Below are 17223 nucleotides of genomic sequence, written 5' to 3' on the forward strand. Positions count from 1 at the left end.
TTTGGACAAACTGCAGGGTGTCTGCAGGATGTAAGAAAATAAAAGAGAACTCCACTTGGCTCATATTGCTTTATTGTCTTCATGATGTAGCTCTATAGTTGCTGCAAGTAGCAGCTAAAAGTACTAAATTGATAATATGTCAGTTGATGTGTTGACAGATGTGAGACCTGCTGCGTTGTTACAGTGGTGCCTTTGTACTCTTGGGTTAACAGGAACCGATGGGTTATGTACTGATACACTGAATATTCGATGATGAAGACTGAAAATGTAAAGGACCAACAATAGAACAATAGGCTGGTTGTTAAAGTCGGCAGCTGTATAAAAAACACATGAAGTTTAAGATGCTGCTAATTGCTGTTAAATACAGTGATTCAGTGAACCACAAAAGCTCTTAGGATTAAGGAATAAGCAAAAAAACAAAACAAATCTGACTAAACGTGAACTAACATTAGCACCAAGCTCAATAGTCCTTCAACTTCATTTCACATCGTTTCACTGTGCGCCATATTCGGAATAATATTACTTTATTTGATTTTCTATTCTGGTAAACTTGAATTGAATTACAGCAGTGATTCCCAACCAGGGGACGCGAGCACACTGCAGGGGGTACGTGGAAACATTTAAAAATGTATTTCCAACTAGGAAGTACTGAGATAAGCCCGTCAATAAAATGGTACGTGTGCGCTACAACTAGTTTCCCCGGGGAGACAATAACCTGTGGCACAGCCGCGCCAAAATCAAAACCGCTGCTTCCCTGCAGCCGGGCAAATATGGATAAATGGCTGAAACGTCCAGTTGCTCTGGATTCAGGAGAGGGTTCAGAGGAGCCCGCCGAGAAACGCAAGAGAGAGGCCAAACGTAAACCAAGGCAGTACAGTGAAAACTATATTTTATATGATTCACTTCTAAGTCTGCGGACCCACCGCAGGCTCAGTGCTTCTTTTGCGGTGAAGTCCTGGCAAATAACTCAATGAAGCCAGCCCATTGCAGCGACACCAGAGCACCAAACACTCGGGAAGTGTCGGGAAAACTGAAGAATTTTACAAACGAAAGCGGTCGGAATTTAAGTCAGGTCAGACTGTAATGATGAAAGCCACGAGTGTGTCAAGCAAAGCACTGGAGGCGACATATTATTTATTGTTATGTTTAATTTGAGTTCAAAAGAAGAAAATGTTCAAATTAAGGAGATAAAATAAAAATGATTTTCATTTAATAATCAGTTGTGTTACGTTCTACTTTTGAAGAATCATCAACACGTATGAGTGAGGGGGTACTCATGGTATGACAACAAGGCTCAGGGGGTACACAAGACAAAAAAGGTTGGGAACCACTGAATTACAGTAAGGGGACTTTTATCCCCATAGCTCTTCTTCCCGCCACTAGAGGGAAGCCGTGAGACGTTTTGTCCCCTGTCACGTGACGAGTTCAGTCCCTTCAGAGTTAGCTCGTTCTGCTTGCAGCTAGCTAACAGTTAGCATTTCATTCGGACGCTACCTGCCCGATAACACGGAAACAACCCCGGCAGAGATTCTTCTCCAGCGGTCGCGGTGCGATTTCTTCTCCTCCTCCCGGTTGTTCTCGGTCCTCCGTCCTCCTGGTCCAGAGCGGTCTCTAACTCGAAACATGTCGGCGGTGCAGAGGATGAAAGTGGCGAACGAGCGGCACAGCAAGACCATCACACAACGGGGACACGTCCAGAAAACATCGGTAACTGACAGCCAGGCTAACGCTCTGTGACTGATGGTGGTACCAGCAAGCAGCAGTTATCTGTGTATTGTTCAAACGCTTTATATTCCTGCTATAGTTTAGGTCTGGTGTTTGAATGTGAACCAGTCCTCAGAGCAGCGACACAGCTAGCTCTTAGCCTGGACAGAGCTAAATGTAGCCTTAGCATTAACAATCACACAAGTTAGCTGTTTTTGGTCACATAATTAGGCTAACATGGCGTTTTAATGTTGTCATTGATATTAGAGATGATCACAGGTGAACGACAGACAGGCAGAAGATCTTCTGACTGGCCAACGTGTGCGAAGTGAAAGAGGGCCAGACTCCATTCAGAAATCTGGGACATTAGTGTCAAATTTGGTGTCTACAGGGCCGCACACGGTATAAAGATGAGTTAAGTGAGTATTCGTCGACCGCTCGACAGACAGTCTTTAATTCGGCATAAACTCCATTAGCTGATGACAGCTTGTTTGTTCTCATGTTGGAGCTATATAAACCTCTTCTTACCCATCCTGGACGCTGTAAACACGGCAGTGGGCGGAGGCGCGGCATCACTAATCAGATACAAAAGATTGGTCTGTTTGAATAAGTGGTGATTTGCGGATTTTAAATAAGACGAATTAAAGGAGGACTGAGGACGGGTTAAACAAACATCACGAATCGTTCGTGATATGGCTTTTCCTCTAAATAAAGCAGGACGCAGCCTAAATGTGCAGCTTTGTCAATGGGGTTGTGATCAGCACCTGCTCATCATGGTTCTGCCAGCTGTAACAGCAGTGTGTGAGCACAGTGACCGTCCTCTGACAGCAGTGTGTTAACATAAAGCCAGCATTAATTTCCCAAGTCCAACAGAATGGGAGTCTCAATGCTCACTTTATGACAGATTACAGGTCCACATAACACAGAACAGCACATAGCATAAAGACCGGTAAAGGTCATGGTTTAAAATGAAACGTCTCCAGGGCTGTGCTTGGTCGTGTGTAGTGATATATATACCTGATTTCTTTTTCACCTGTTGAGTTGAAGTTTTTCTGGAGCTCCGCCATATTTGTTACTTTGATTTACCCAGAATGCTCAGTGCTCCCTTTGTACAGAGAAGCAACAGGTGTACCTGCTGCTCTGCTGTAACAAATGTGAAATAATGGACCTTAGTAAATTCTGTGTGTGTGTGTGTGTGTGTGTGTGTGTATGTGTGTGTGTGTGTGTGTGTGTGTGTGTGTGTGTGTGTGTGTGTGTTCCAGCGGCCGGTAAACGAGGAGAAGTCTCCGGTGGGTCCGTGGCTGCTCGCTCTCTTTGTCTTCGTGGTTTGTGGATCAGGTGAGCCTCACCTGCAGCATCACTCTGATGATGCATCATGTAGGACTTCTTATTGTATGTTGGTAGTGCACACACATGACTTATTATTATACAATACAACGTAGCCTAGTCTGTGAGGGGTCTCAGTCAGGCTCACACACCTTTTAACACTCTACACACACACACCGCACACAGCCTGTTTACACACATCAATAGCCTAATAATCTATTGTGTGTGTGTGTGTGTGCGCCTGCCTGTCTGTCTGTCTGTGTTGCAGCCATCTTCCAGATCATCCAGAGCATCAGACAGGGCATGTGATGACCTTTGACCCTGAGCCCAGCCTGTCACATGAAGGGGGGAGGGACCTGTTGCCGTCATGACCCTGCCTACCACGCACACACACACACACACACACACACACACACACACTCACACTCACACTCACACGTTCCTGTGGAGTTAAAATCTGAGCTGTCTTTTCCTCCTCTCTCTCTCTCTCTCTCTCTCTCTGTGTCTCTCTCTCTCTCTCTGTCTCTGTGTCTCTCTCTCTGTCTCTCTGTCTCTCTGTCTCTGTGTCTCTCTCTCTGTCTCTCTGTCTCTATCTCTGTGTTTGTCTACTCTCTCTCTCTCTCTCTGTGTCTCTCTCTCTGTCTCTCTCTCTGTGTTTGTCTACTCTCTTCCTGGTTGATGACACTGATCAGATATTGCTCAGACATGGATCTGATTGGTTATTGAAGTCTTAACTCGTCGTTTTGTCAGCCTGGCTCGACCGGCTGCTCTGTGTCCTACTGGTTTGACGTTTTTCCTGTCCGACCTGAGATCAGCTGAGAGGAGCCGCTGTGATTTAAAGGAACACTCCGCTGATTCGTCTGCACGATGTGAGCTCTGAAACAGTCCCTGCGTCCCAACACTTAAACATAACACAGATCAGAGACACAGTGAGGACTAGCTCCTCCCTCCTTCCTGTTGTATTTCACATTAAAAGTCTCCCAGCCTGCCTTTTAGTGGTAGGCTTTTAATGTGAAATATAGACAGGAAGCTTTGAATTTACAGCAGCAGAATAATCAGAGGAAGCCTGGAAATTCCTGAAAACATTTCACAATAAAAGCCCTCCAATAACTGGCACAGTTGAACTAAAGGAAGTTCTCTTTGATGCAGTTGATTGTTGGATTGTGAGTTTGTTGCTGGGCGTCTACAAGAACACAAACTAACAGTTTGAAACCTGAAACAGCTGATCAGAGTTTAACAAAGGGTTCCTCCTTTTTTCTGACGTTAGCGACATGATTTACCTGGACTGAAAGCAGCAGTTTGCTTCCTTTAAATCACGTTTTAAACTTCCTGTTTGGGTGTAAATGATTAAAAGGTGAAGCTCCATCATTCCTTTCAGATTAAATCACCGCTTCAACGTTTCCACTGAACGTGTCCATCTGCTGGTTTTTACTCCGTTTGTTGGTTCAGGTTATGAAAGCTGAAGCCGTCAGAGGGGCGAAGAGCTCAGCGAGCCTCCTGCTGGACCACATGCTCGCTTTTATACAAAATAAACCTCTGATATTTTTCTCTAAATGCCTCAGATATCTGTGTCCTGTGTGCTCCGTCTCTCACTCCAGGAAACAGAGATCTTCACAGGTTTCTGTGTTTCTCAACACTTGAGAATTGCGTCTCTTTGAAAGGAGCCGAGCTACGTTCGGCTCTCTCTATTTCTATATTATTAAAAGTGGTCAACAGGGTTTAAAAGAGCAAAAGAGCATGTTTATTTTGTAACGTCTGTGACCTGAGAGCAAAGCACGTGCGGAAGCTTTAAAGAGGGGGTATTATGCCTTTCAATGTTGGATGTTCAGGTGAAACGTAGGTGGAGTTTCAGACCTGCAGGTAAAAGCATGTTGGAGTAATTCGCAGGCTTCCCAGCTCAGTCTGCAGGCTGCTGAGGATGCCAGGTTTCACACAGTTTGTTGAATGCATACTGCACTTTGTGCCATCACAGAGCTGGCCAATCAGAAGAAAGTGGGCTTATAGGGGCGGGGTTTCTTAAAGGGACAGAGATGACAGTGATTTCAGGCAGAGGCTGTATGAGGGCCTGCACAGAGCCCCAGTGTGATAAACATGGAGTTTTTTTAAACTGTAAATGATGCTAAACTACTCCACAGGTATGACAGAGTGAAATATGAAGCTTTAAATTAGCATAATACCCCCCCCCCCGACTGTCAACACCGACAGCATCACAATTACCTTTGTGCTAGCACGCTGACGCGTTAGCTTTGCGCTAGCATGCCAACCGCTGGGTAGCTTTACGCTAGCATGCTAACTGCCGGTAAGCTTTGTGCTAGCATGCTTACCGCCGGTTACCTTTGCGCTAGCAAGCCAACCGCCGGTTAGCTCGTCCTACCCGGCTTGAGGCACCTACCTGTCCAAGAGAAAGAAGGCCAACTCTGCATCGGTCTTTCACCATGTTGGCTGGTCTGAATGGGGCCCAGTTGCTAATTTGAACCACTCCCAAACTCACCTACACACTGTGATTGGCTCAGGGAACCACAACAGCTCTCCTCCTGAAAACGTCCCTTGCAAAGCAAAACAACAGAAAAGATGCAGAAGAAAGGGTCTCACAAGGGTCTAGAGGTCCATAAGTGATGATTTATATTATATTATATTTGTAAAAAGTCTATTTTATTTTTCTAGGAAAATCCTTCTTATTATCCCTTTAAAGATGAGAGCATCATAAGTGTAAATATAAACATATAAATTTAACAGTTTGATCCTCACTCAGACATATGTCAACACGCTGGGTCACATATGTAACGTTAGAAATGCTCCATGAAGATAAAATGATCCAACATTAAACTGATCATCTGTAGATGATGTAGATGAAGACCTAAAGCCTCCACCTCTCCCATAACTACGCGATGACGTCAGAGAGGGAGAAGATGGCGGCTGTGCTGAAGGCGGAAGGTAAAGAGCTTTAACAGACTGTTTTACCTCCAAACATCTCCCGTTCCGTCCTGTCTGCCTTTTTCTTACCCGTGTTAATTTGCGTTTTTTATCTAGAGATCCGCACTGACTGTCTGACCCGGGTTAGCCCGGGGTTAACCCGAAAGAAGAGCCCTTTAGCGCGGTCTGCGAGCTGTTTAATCACTGGCGAGAGAGACCTGTATAGCTGCCGTTAGCCTAGCCGTTAAATCTAGCACTAGCCGGCTAGCTGAATAGCTAAATAATCAAACACAATCCCTTTATTAATAAAATAATTAATGTGAATGAATCGTTTAGTTTTGTCTAAACGGATAAGGGTGTCAGGGCGGTTATCCGTGTGTGTAAACGTGCTGTCGCGTCGTTACATCAGGTAAATATGCGACAGTAATATGCGTAGGCCGAGAGGAGCTGAGCCCCTGCAGCCGAGAGACAAGCTCCGGGAGGCCGCCATAGCAGAAAGGCGAGTCCGCGGTCAGAGCGCGGCCTCCAAGTGTATGTGCTAGGGAGCCAGAGCTACTATCCTTTATACACGGTAAACTGTGTGTCTAATGTTCATGTTATTACTCAGTGTTTGGATGCCTGTGTGTGATGAATCGAGCCCCCCCCCCCCCCCCCACACACACAGATTTTACCCTGTTGTAAAAATCTAGCATGTTATGTAACTCCACACATAAGCACAGTGATATACGGAGTCAGCTATGAACACACACTTTCTCTCATACACACACACTCTCTCTCTCTCTCTCCATTTAAAGTGTGTGCAAATTCAGCTGTTGCTAGGCAACAGAGAGCTATTGAAGCGGTGTGTAGAGCCGGTGTGTTAGCTGCTTGGATCTCAGGTGTGTGTGTGTGTGTGTGTGTGTGTGATGCTGGTGTCCTGTTGCAGACCTTGTTTCATTTTGAATAGACTGTTGACTCTCTCTCCCTGTGTGTGTGTGTGTGTGTGTGTGTGTGTGTGTGCGCGCGCGCGCGCAGCGGGGAAGTGCGGGCGGCCGTGCGTTGTGTGAGACTCCTGCATGGACTCGTCGCCATGAGCAACAAGGAGATGGTTTCCACGGAGACAGGTCAGTCCCATATAAGACACACCCGTCTTCATGTGAACACTCACACCTGCACAGAGACAGCGCCAGGTCTGTTGATGATGTCACAGATGATGTCATCGTGTGGTTCATTAAGATGTCCAGCTGTTTCCTGTTTGTTCACCTGCTCTGGTGATGTTTGTGAGCAACCTGTCTAAAGGCTCCGCCCACTGACCAATCAGTTGTGTGGATGCTGGAGCTCAGTGATGGTGAGAGAGGGTTGTTCTTATAACACAGATATATAGATTTGCTGTGTTTGAAATGTCATACTATCCTAGCAGCACGTCCTGATGTGGCCTAAATGTAGTATGCAGTATGTAAACAAAAGCTAAATGTGCAGTACACCAAAAATACCCAGATGTCTTACTGATTCTGAAAGAATCTCCAGTAGCATCGGACCGGTCTACCTCGCATACTGTATCCCACAATGCAAAGCGCTGAAACGTTACAGCGGCAGTTGTAATGACAGAAAGCAGCAGAAGAGCAGAAGGGGGCGCTATAGCTAAAGAAGCAGCTTTTTGCTGTTGGCGAGCTGTTGTTTATGTCAAAAATAAATGTTAACTGCTCCGTACTACAGACTACCACCAAAAGCAGTATGCTGTATGCAGTAAACAGTATGTAGTACACAGTATGCAATACACAGTATGTAGTATGTACTATACAGGTTGTAGAATACATTATGTGGTATTCAGTATGTAGTATGCAGTATACAGTACGTAGTATACAGTCTGTATGCAGTCTGTAGTATACAGTCTGTATGCAGTCTGTATTATGCAGTCTGTAGTATACAGTCTGTATGCAGTCTGTATGCAGTCTGTAGTATGCAGTTTGTAGTATACAGTCTGTAGTATGCAGTCTGTATGCAGTCTGTATGCAGTCTGTAGTATGCAGTTTGTAGTATACAGTCTGTAGTATGCAGTCTGTATGCAGTCTGTATGCAGTTTGTAGTATACAGTCTGTAGTATACAGTCTGTAGTATGCAGTCTGTAGTATGCAGTCTGTATTATGCAGTCTGTAGTATGCAGTTTGTAGTATACAGTCTGTAGTATACAGTCTGTAGTATGCAGTTTGTAGTATACAGTCTGTAGTATACAGTCTGTATTATGCAGTCTGTAGTATACAGTCTGTATGCAGTCTGTATGCAGTCTGTAGTATGCAGTCTGTAGTATGCAGTCTGTATGCAGTTTGTAGTATGCAGTCTGTAGTATACAGTCTGTAGTATACAGTCTGTAGTATGCAGTCTGTATTATGCAGTCTGTAGTATACAGTCTGTAGTATACAGTCTGTAGTATACAGTCTGTAGTATGCAGTCTGTAGTATACAGTCTGTATGCAGTCTGTATGCAGTCTGTAGTATGCAGTTTGTAGTATACAGTCTGTAGTATACAGTCTGTAGTATGCAGTCTGTATTATGCAGTCTGTACTATACAGTCTGTATGCAGTCTGTATGCAGTCTGTAGTATGCAGTTTGTAGTATACAGTCTGTAGTATACAGTCTGTAGTATGCAGTCTGTATGCAGTCTGTAATATACAGTCTGTAGTATGCAGTCTGTATGCAGTCTGTATACAGTCTGTAGTATGCAGTCTGTAGTATGCAGTCTGTATGCAGTCTGTATGCAGTCTGTAGTATACAGTCTGTAGTATGCAGTCTGTATGCAGTCTGTATACAGTCTGTAGTATGCAGTCTGTATGCAGTCTGTATGCAGTCTGTATGCAGTCTGTAGTATGCAGTCTGTATGCAGTCTGTATACAGTCTGTAGTATGCAGTCTGTAGTATACAGTCTGTATGCAGTCTGTATGCAGTCTGTAGTATACAGTCTGTATGCAGTCTGTAGTATACAGTCTGTAGTATGCAGTCTGTATGCAGTCTGTAGTATGCAGTCTGTAGTATATAGTATCCAATTTCGAACACAGCAATAGAGTGTTACCTTTGACATATACCTGTTAGTTCTCTGTCAACGGTAGCATGCTAGCAAACATTAGCCTCAGGGCTAAAATGTTTACTGTTGCTGTGAAACTCCTTCAGCACCTCTCCTTTTTTGATAGCATAACAACCCCCCCATCTGATCAATCTACAGTGTTTCTGTCCACACTGAACCTGTGTGTGTGTGTGTGTGTGTGTGTGTGTGTGTGTGTGTGTGTGTGTGTGTGTGTGTGTGTGTGAGAGAGAGAGAGTGTGTGTGTGTGTGTGTGTGTGTGTGTGTGTGTGTGTGTGTGTGTGTGTGTGTGTGTGTGTGTGTGTGTGTGTGTGTGTGTGTGCGCAGAGAACAAAGGCCAGAGGAAAGTGTTTCTTCCTAACAAGCTGTTGGAGTGTCTGCCTCGTTTGTCCGGTCTGCCTAACGAGCGGCTCAGGTGGAACACTAACGAGGTGAGTGTGTGTGTGTGTGTGTGTGTGTGTGTGTTTTGACAAGTAACTCTGCGAACAGATGAACAAAAGCAAACATCAGCTTGAATAAAGGCAGTAGAAGAAGAGCTCAGTCTGCTCTTTATATGTAGAAAAATTAGGGTTTTTGTGTCCGTTTCCATAGCAACCAGTCCTTCATCCCAAACCTGCTAACATAAGGTTTATTTACATCAGCTGGATCAAATGGACGATTTACTGTGAAACAGGAAGTCCTTTTCAAATACAACACCTCTCTCATGTTTCAAATGACAGAGAGTTTCTGACTCGGGAACAGAACGTGCAGGGTAAAAATGTTTACCTTTACTTCTACGTCAGCAGCTTTTCAAAATAAAAGCTGCACAGTAACAGATTAGGACTGTAAAACACCAGAAGACAACAAACGTGAGTCTCTTATTTTGACAGAGAAATGTGGATTAGTGATTTTCAAACAGACATAATGAAATGATGACCATCAGTGTGCAGCTGTGTTTGGACTGTTGAAAATCTAAATGCTGCACAACATGACTTTATTTTAATCACCCACCTGAGTGTGAGCAAGGGCTTTTATATTAACAAAATAAAAGCCGTCTCTGTGTGCTGGTTTCTGCAGGAGATCGCTTCGTACCTCATTTCATTCGACAGACATGACGAGTGGCTCTCCTGCACCCTGAAAACCAGGTACGCACACAGTCACAGCCTGACAGACACGGCTGGGGGTGTGATGACATCACTGACTCTGTGCTTGTTGTTTCTTCTCAGGCCGAAGAACGGCAGCATCATCCTCTACAACAGGAAGAAGGTGAAGTACAGGAAGGACGGATACTGCTGGAAGAAGAGGAAGGATGGAAAGACGACGAGAGAGGACCACATGAAGCTGAAGGTCCAGGGCATGGAGGTCAGCTCACTGCTCCCCCTGCAGGACGTTATTATTAGACGTTACATTATTACATCAGTATTCATGTGTATGCTTTATAATGTACAAAGTGTCTATACTGTGCAGAACTACCATCACCTCAGGGAGTGTCAGGATCTGTTAGTTTGCTCAGGAGCTCAAAGTCTTCGATCTTTCTCTCAACTCATGAAAAATAGGAGCTAAAAAAGCATTTGTAGTTTGATACTTTTCATCCTGACAGCCAGAAGCCCTGCCCTTCCTCCTCTACCAAAACTTTACAGCAGGGAACACATTCATTATCACTCTTCTAGCTATTTATTGTATTGTACTTATACACATGCACATCGGAGAAATCCTTTATCCTACACCCCATAGTAGCTTCCTAGCATCCTTCCAGCTATCCACCTGATCCACCTGTGAAAACACCTTTAATAGTTGTAGGTTGTGATCGTAAGTTGTTATTTGGACTGAAGCGTCAAAGCTTTGTTTGACAAACACAGCGATGTGTACTGATGCAACATTTCACATTAAAACAGCTATCAGTTAGCTTGTGTCCGTTAGCCGTGAATGCTAACTGTGTGCTGTTGTTTCAGTGCCTCTATGGCTGCTACGTCCATTCCTCCATCGTGCCAACATTCCACAGACGATGCTACTGGCTGCTGCAGGTCAACACACACACACACACACACACACACACACACACACACACACACACACACACACTACACAACACCAATCTAAACTAATGTAAATTCAATCATCTGTGTGTGTGTGTGTGTGTGTGTGTGTGTTTGTGTGTGTGTGTGTGTGTGTGTGTGTGTGTGTGTGTGTGACAGAACCCAGACATCGTTCTGGTCCACTACCTGAACGTGCCGTCCCTGGAGGATTCTGGGAAATGCAGTCCGCTGCTTTGTGCGGTTGCCGACCGCCATGACAGTGTGAGGTGGAGCCGAGACGACCTGCTGAGCCAGCTCAAGCCCATGTGTACGAACTTTAACTGCAACAACGACGAGTTATGACTGTCTCTGCAGTGTGGTCATACAGTATGATAATGCAGTGTCCCTCTGTGTGTGCCTGTGTGTGCCTGTGTGTGCCTGTGTGTGCCTGTGTGTCTCTGTGTGTCTCTGTGTGTCTCTGTGTGTCTCTGTGTGTGCCTGTGTCCCTCTGTGTGTGCCTGTGTGTGCCTGTGTCCCTCTGTGTGTGCCTGTGTGTGCCTGTGTCCCTCTGTGTGTGCCTGTGTGTGCCTGTGTCCCTCTGTGTGTGCCTGTGTGTGCCTGTGTCCCTCTGTGTGTGCCTGTGTGTGCCTATGTGTCTCTGTGTGTGTCTGTGTGTCTCTGTGTGTGCCTGTGTGTCTCTGTGTGTCTCTGTGTGTGCCTGTGTGTCTCTGTGTGTCTCTGTGTGTGCCTGTGTGTGCCTGTGTCCCTCTGTGTGTGCCTGTGTGTCTCTGTGTGTGCCTGTGTGTGTCTGTGTGTACCTGCGTGTACCTGTTCTCTCAGTTCACAGTATGAAGTGTTCGGTGGGCTCGGGGGATTTCAGCATCGAGGAGTTGGTTCAGCACATTCTGGACCGACAGAGAACCAAACCACAGCCGCGCACACACGCCTGCCTCTGTAACACCGGCCAGGGTATCGCCCCACTGTGACATCAATGTGACATCATTCTGACATCATTCTGACATCACTGCAAGTGTACTAACTGTGTGTGTGTGTGTGTGTGTGTGTATAGTATCTTCAGGAGTGAACATTCCTCACCGCTGTAACAGCACCAAGCATCGCATCATCTCCCCCAAACTCCCCCCCTCCTCGTGCAGACCCTCCCCCTCCCCTCTCTCCTCTGAGGGGGGGGAGGCAGGGGGAGGAGAAGCCAAGCTGCCCCTCCTGCAGACTCAGAGCAGCCCGGTGTCGTCCCCCTGCCCGTCATCCACGTGAGTCTCTCTCTGAAGCAGATGTGCTGTACGGGGAGCCAGAGGGGACATTTCAACTTACATCCTGTTTTTTTTTCTCTCTTAGCTCCGCCTCCCCCCCCCCTCAGCCTCACAGAGCCACCATCACCATGGGTAATCACGGGAACGGCTTCTACGGCGACCGCCACGGTAACCTCACCACGGTGGCGCTGCCCCAGAACGCTGTGATCGTCATGGCAACAACCGCAGCTGTCGGGGGAGGAGGTGGGGGAGGCGGGGCCAGAGTGGAGGAGGCGGGGCCGGGGAGGAGCCTGTCACTTACCCACTCCGGCCAGTTACTGCTCTCCCCCGCTCTCCCCCCTTCTGCCGGAAAGCCTGCCTCCCCCTCCCCTCCCTCCTCATCCTCACCTGGCCCCCCCTCTCTCCCCCCGCCTCCTGTCCATGCGCCGGGCGTGGCCACCCTCTCCCTCACACTCCTCCCCTCTCCCGTCATCGGAGGCCTGCTTCTCACCCCCTCCTCCTCCAGCACCTCCTCCCTTCGCTCTCCTCCTCCTACTGCTGTCACCTCACCTCCATCTCCCCCTTCCTCCCCCTCACCACCCCCGCCTCCCCCCTCCCTCCCTCCGGCCTTTGACCCTGACTCCTTCCTCAACTCTCCCAAACAGGGTCAGACCTACGGCGGCCCACCTCCTACCTCCTCCTCAACCCACTCCCCAGTTCTCTGCTCCTCATCCCCCCTCTCTCCCCCCTCTCTTGCTCTCTCTCTCTCCCCAACCTCCACCCCTCCCTCGTCTGTCTCCCCTCCATCCTCGCTATCCTCGCTGTCCTCCTCCTCCTCCTCCTCTGAGGCAGACAGGAGAGACCCCGCTGTCCCGCTGCCCTCCTCCTCCGCCTCAAACCCACCCTCGTCGTCTCTCTCCCCCTCTCTCTCCCTCACCCTGTCTCCCACCTCCTCTGTAGCCCAACCTCTCCTCCCCCTCTGTTTGGAGCTGGGAGCTCTGGGTGAGTCGGAGGGAGGGAGGGGGGAGGAGGTGGAGGGAGATGAGGAGGAGGTCAAGGATGATGATGACGATGATGACGATGAAGGCAGTGCTCCGCCCACCAAGCTGGCTCTGCTGCAGGTGAGATGATTGACAGCAGAGATAAAGAGGGACTATTTTCTTCATGTATTCATCCTCTTTTTATTTCTGTTACAGACAAGCCACGCCTCCTCCAGCTCGTCTCCACGGCAACAGGCAGGAAGTAGCTCTGCCTCACTGCTCTTGGTTTGCTCGGACTCAAGCCGACCCAGCCAGCCGGCCAATCAGATGCAACGACAGGCGGACACACAGCAGCCATTAGTCCTGGGACAGCCCTTTAATCACCTGTCTGTGCATGACGCTCCGCCTACCACTCCAATGTCCCATCAGCCCCTGTTGCTGCAGCAGAGTCAGTCAGTTTTTGGTAATGCTAAAGCTTCTGTCAGCCTGGGGAGCAATGACACTAACTCCATCCCTGCTGCTGTCGCCATGGACACCACTCAGCCTGCCACACCCCCGGTCCAGGTGAAGGAGGAGAGTAGGCGGGACTACGACTCAGAGGACACCCACATGGATACACACCTGGAGGAGGAGGCGGAGCCCTGCGAGCGGGGAGGGGAGGAGCTTGACATCTCCTTCGACAGCCAGTTTCCTGACCTCATCTCTGACCTCATCACAGAGGAGGCCAATCCTGTCACAGCTCATCCCCCGACCGCCACCGCCACCGCGCCAAACCCGGCTGTGTTCCCGGCGGGGGTCCGCTACATGGTGCCCCCCCAGCCCTCCCCCTCCTCCTCCTTCCTCCCCTTTCCTCACCCGCTGCCCTCCTCTTCCACCCGCCTCGCCTCCATCACGGACTTCTCCCCCGAGTGGTCGTACCCCGAGGTAACCAATCACAGCACTCACCTGTTCTTTCACTCACCTGTTCAACAGTTCTCTGACTGAAGCACTGCTGAGAGGCACTTTACTTGAAGCTCAAAATACAGATCAAAATGAAATGGGTGTAATACAGGTGAATAAAACCTGTGTAGAGTTAATGAGCGTACATAGAAGGTTTAAATCAAGTAAAAACATTTCAAAATAAGAGCAGCAGCACATTCTTGGTTTTCTCTGTGATTTCAAAATAAACTCCCCTAATGTTTTTATCATGATTAAAAGAGCTCCACCTTGAGCAGAGAAAAGATCAAAGAATTGAATCCTGTCATTTTAAATAAAATGCTCTAATTCTGCTCTGACAGGATGCAGGACATTTACTTGGTGTTTTTACTTCAATCAGTAAAAGTTTCACTGAAGAGCTGACAGGATGTCGACTTTTATCACCTGGTTTTCAAAATAAAACGGTAATTGTGTTTCACGTGAAGACCTTTTTAAGACGTAAAAAGAGTGAAGTTGAGGTGGCTGTAAAAATATAACGAGCTGAGTGTGAGGATGAATCACAGTGAGAACAGGTGAAGGCAGGTAAAGTGTGACCTAATGAGTCACTTAATGTAAAACCCAATGTTTAATGTGCAGGGACTCAAACAGCTACAGTCCACACTGAGCTGAGCGGCTCAGCCAGCAGGGGGCAGCAGAGCGTGGCAGGAAACACCCCACATGTTCTAAGAGACAAAGCGTGTTTGTGTTTCTGACATGAAACAGAAGAAGGTGAAGCCGCTGCACAGGAAAGAACTTTATTTATAAGAACACAAAGTGACGATTTAAAGCAGGAAGAAGAAGATCATGTGACCTGACAGATTTTCACCCGCCGCTGCCAGCGTGTGTGTGTGTGTGTGTGTGTGTTATATCACAGTAAACATTTAACACCGTTTAATTATTAAAGAAATGATTTAAACATGAATTAAAACATGTCAAACACCTGCTGTTCTGCAGCCAACAACCACATCACACAGCTATCCTGGACATGTTTCATGTAATTATCATGTAACAGCTGTGTGTGTGTGTGTGTGTGTGTGTGTCTGTGTGTGTGTCTGTGTGTGTGTCTGTGTGTGTGTGTGTGTGTGTGTGTGTGTGTGTGTTCAGGGAGGTGTAAAGGTGTTGATCACAGGACCATGGAGCGAGCTGTCAGGTCGATATTCGTGTGTTTTCGATCAGAGCACCGTCCCTGCATCGCTGATCCAGCCTGGAGTGCTGCGCTGTTACTGCCCCGGTACACACACACACACACACACACACACACACAGGAAATCAGGTAGGTGGAAAACATTGAGGGCTGCTGTCACCGTGTCCTCTCTGCCTGAGCCGCCTGGGACGGATGCTAGCTGTTAGCTCAGAGAAAAGAAGCTTCTGATGAAGGTTTGAAGCAAACTAGCTTGTAATGCTAACCCAGCTAATGTTAAAGCCTGGAGAGCTGCCAAGGATCTGCTTCCGCTCCATCGTTTGTTTTTCTTGTCCATTTCCACCTGGTGCATGATGGGAAAGATTCTCAGCAGGAATCCAAGTGTAGTGTTTAAATGGTGACCCTGAAAGTGTTCTTGTAGAGTGACACTAAGCGTCTTTAGATGTGAGAGGAAGTTAGGAAGTGATGCTTGCTAAACGAGCCAACCTGTGTCTGTCAGCCTCTCTGCTGTCTCTGGAGCACACACCTGTCTGTCTTCAGCCTCTGATCAGGAAACGTCTGAAGCTCTGACTGTCTCTCCTGCAGCCCACGAAGCCGGCCTGGTGTGTCTGCAGGTCCTGGAGTCCGGAGGTTCTGTTTCCTCTTCGGTTCTGTTCGAGTATCGAGCGAGGAACGCCAGCTCTCTGCCCAGCTCGCAGCTCGACTGGCTCTCATTGGACGGTCAGACACGACGCATCACATCACATGACTCGCTGTCAGCAGATACACACCAGACACAACGCGACCAGATCAATGATTCATGATTTATCTGACACCATACATTTATAGAACACAGCAGGACCGCACGATAACTGTTCACAGCCTCAGACTGATGTCACAGCCTCAGGATGATGTCACAGCAATATGGCTGCCGTGTGAGTGTGTTGAATGGAGATGCTTTGACTTCATGAAAACCAAAATAGACTTAAACAAACGAGTGCAGAGACGAAGATGGAGAGAGAGAGAGGGCAGGCAGACTGCTATCACTGTATCCCCCCTGTCTTACTCTCTCTCTTTCTGCCTGTCTTACCCTCCCTCTGTCTCTCTCTGTCTGCCTGTCTGTCTCTCTCTCTCTCTCTGTGTCTCTCTTTCTGTCAGCCTGTCTTACTCTCTCTCTTTCTGCCTGTCTTACCCTCCCTCTGTCTCTCTCTGTCTGCCTGTCTGTCTCTCTCTCTCTCTCTGTGTCTCTCTTTCTGTCAGCCTGTCTTACTCTCTCTCTTTCTGCCTGTCTTACCCTCCCTCTGTCTCTCTCTGTCTGCCTGTCTGTCTCTCTCTCTCTCTCTGTGTCTCTCTTTCTGTCAGCCTGTCTTACTCTCTCTCTCTCTTTCTGCCTGTCTTACTCTCTCTCTGTCTCTCGCTCTGTCTGCCTGTCTTACTCTCTCTCTCTTTCTGTCTCTCTCTCTGTCTGCCTGTCTTACTCTCTCTCTCTCTCTGTCTCTCTTTCTGTCAGCCTGTCTTACTCTCTCTCTCTCTCTCTCTCTGTCTCTCTCTTTCTGCCTGTCTTACTCTCTCTCTGTCTGTCTGCCTGTCTTACTCTCTCTCTCTGTGTCTCTTTTACTGTCAGCCTGTCTTACTCTCTCTCTCTCACTTTGTCTGCCTGTCTTACTCTCTCTCACTGTCACTTTCTGTCTGCCTGTCTTACTCTCTCTCTCCCCCTCTCTCTCTCTCTCTCTCTCTCACTTTCTGTCTGCCTGTCTTACTCTCTCTCTCTGTCTCTCTTTCTGTCTGCCTGTCTTTCTCTCTCTCTCTCTCACTTTCTGTCTGCCTGTCTTACTCTCTCTCTCCCCCTCTCTCTCTCTCTCTCTCTCTCTCTCACTTTCTGTCTGCCTGTCTTACTCTCTCTCTCTGTCTCTCTTTCTGTCTGCCTGTCT

At 47.6% G+C, this 17223-nt stretch overlaps 3 protein-coding genes across 4 annotated transcripts in view; all 3 read left to right on the forward strand.

The window, feature by feature from the left end:
* Window positions 1-17223, forward strand: part of LOC138600681 (zinc finger protein 420-like) — a 113480-nt gene that overhangs the window by 71801 nt on the left and 24456 nt on the right. The window lies entirely within an intron of this gene.
* On the forward strand, window positions 1449-4584 carry LOC138600708 (stress-associated endoplasmic reticulum protein 1). Its single transcript, XM_069672185.1, has 3 exons — window positions 1449-1707; window positions 2967-3042; window positions 3299-4584. Exons 1-3 carry the CDS (start codon window positions 1624-1626, stop codon window positions 3337-3339), a joined length of 201 nt encoding a protein of 66 aa, XP_069528286.1. The 5' UTR covers window positions 1449-1623; the 3' UTR covers window positions 3340-4584.
* Window positions 5749-17223, forward strand: part of camta2 (calmodulin binding transcription activator 2) — a 31363-nt gene continuing 19888 nt past the window's right edge. For both annotated transcript variants that reach the window (XM_069672131.1, XM_069672133.1), the window contains exons 1-13: window positions 5749-5964; window positions 6958-7046; window positions 9325-9428; window positions 10054-10121; window positions 10203-10338; window positions 10929-11000; window positions 11172-11319; window positions 11832-11960; window positions 12061-12259; window positions 12345-13359; window positions 13435-14142; window positions 15277-15403; window positions 15899-16033. In XM_069672131.1, coding sequence (XP_069528232.1) covers window positions 7013-7046; window positions 9325-9428; window positions 10054-10121; window positions 10203-10338; window positions 10929-11000; window positions 11172-11319; window positions 11832-11960; window positions 12061-12259; window positions 12345-13359; window positions 13435-14142; window positions 15277-15403; window positions 15899-16033 — 2875 coding nt within the window. In that variant the 5' untranslated portion in view covers window positions 5749-5964; window positions 6958-7012. The remainder of the gene's footprint in view (window positions 5965-6957; window positions 7047-9324; window positions 9429-10053; window positions 10122-10202; window positions 10339-10928; window positions 11001-11171; window positions 11320-11831; window positions 11961-12060; window positions 12260-12344; window positions 13360-13434; window positions 14143-15276; window positions 15404-15898; window positions 16034-17223) is intronic.

This window comes from Semicossyphus pulcher, unplaced genomic scaffold, assembly GCF_022749685.1.
Source record: "Semicossyphus pulcher isolate SPU_LCO1_2020_fin unplaced genomic scaffold, fSemPul1.0.p SCAF_21, whole genome shotgun sequence".
NCBI lineage: Eukaryota > Metazoa > Chordata > Actinopteri > Labriformes > Labridae > Semicossyphus > Semicossyphus pulcher.

What these genes read in the sequence shown, in the direction of transcription:
- LOC138600708 (XM_069672185.1), top strand. Translation starts at nt 1,624, where the DNA reads ATGTCGGCGGTGCAGAGGATGAAAGTGGCGAACGAGCGGCACAGCAAG. An exon ending in GACACGTCCAGAAAACATCG is followed by an intron (nt 1,708 to 2,966) that starts GTAACTGACAGC and finishes TGTGTGTTCCAG; the next exon opens with CGGCCGGTAAACGAGGAGAA. An exon ending in CTTCGTGGTTTGTGGATCAG is followed by an intron (nt 3,043 to 3,298) that starts GTGAGCCTCACC and finishes TCTGTGTTGCAG; the next exon opens with CCATCTTCCAGATCATCCAG.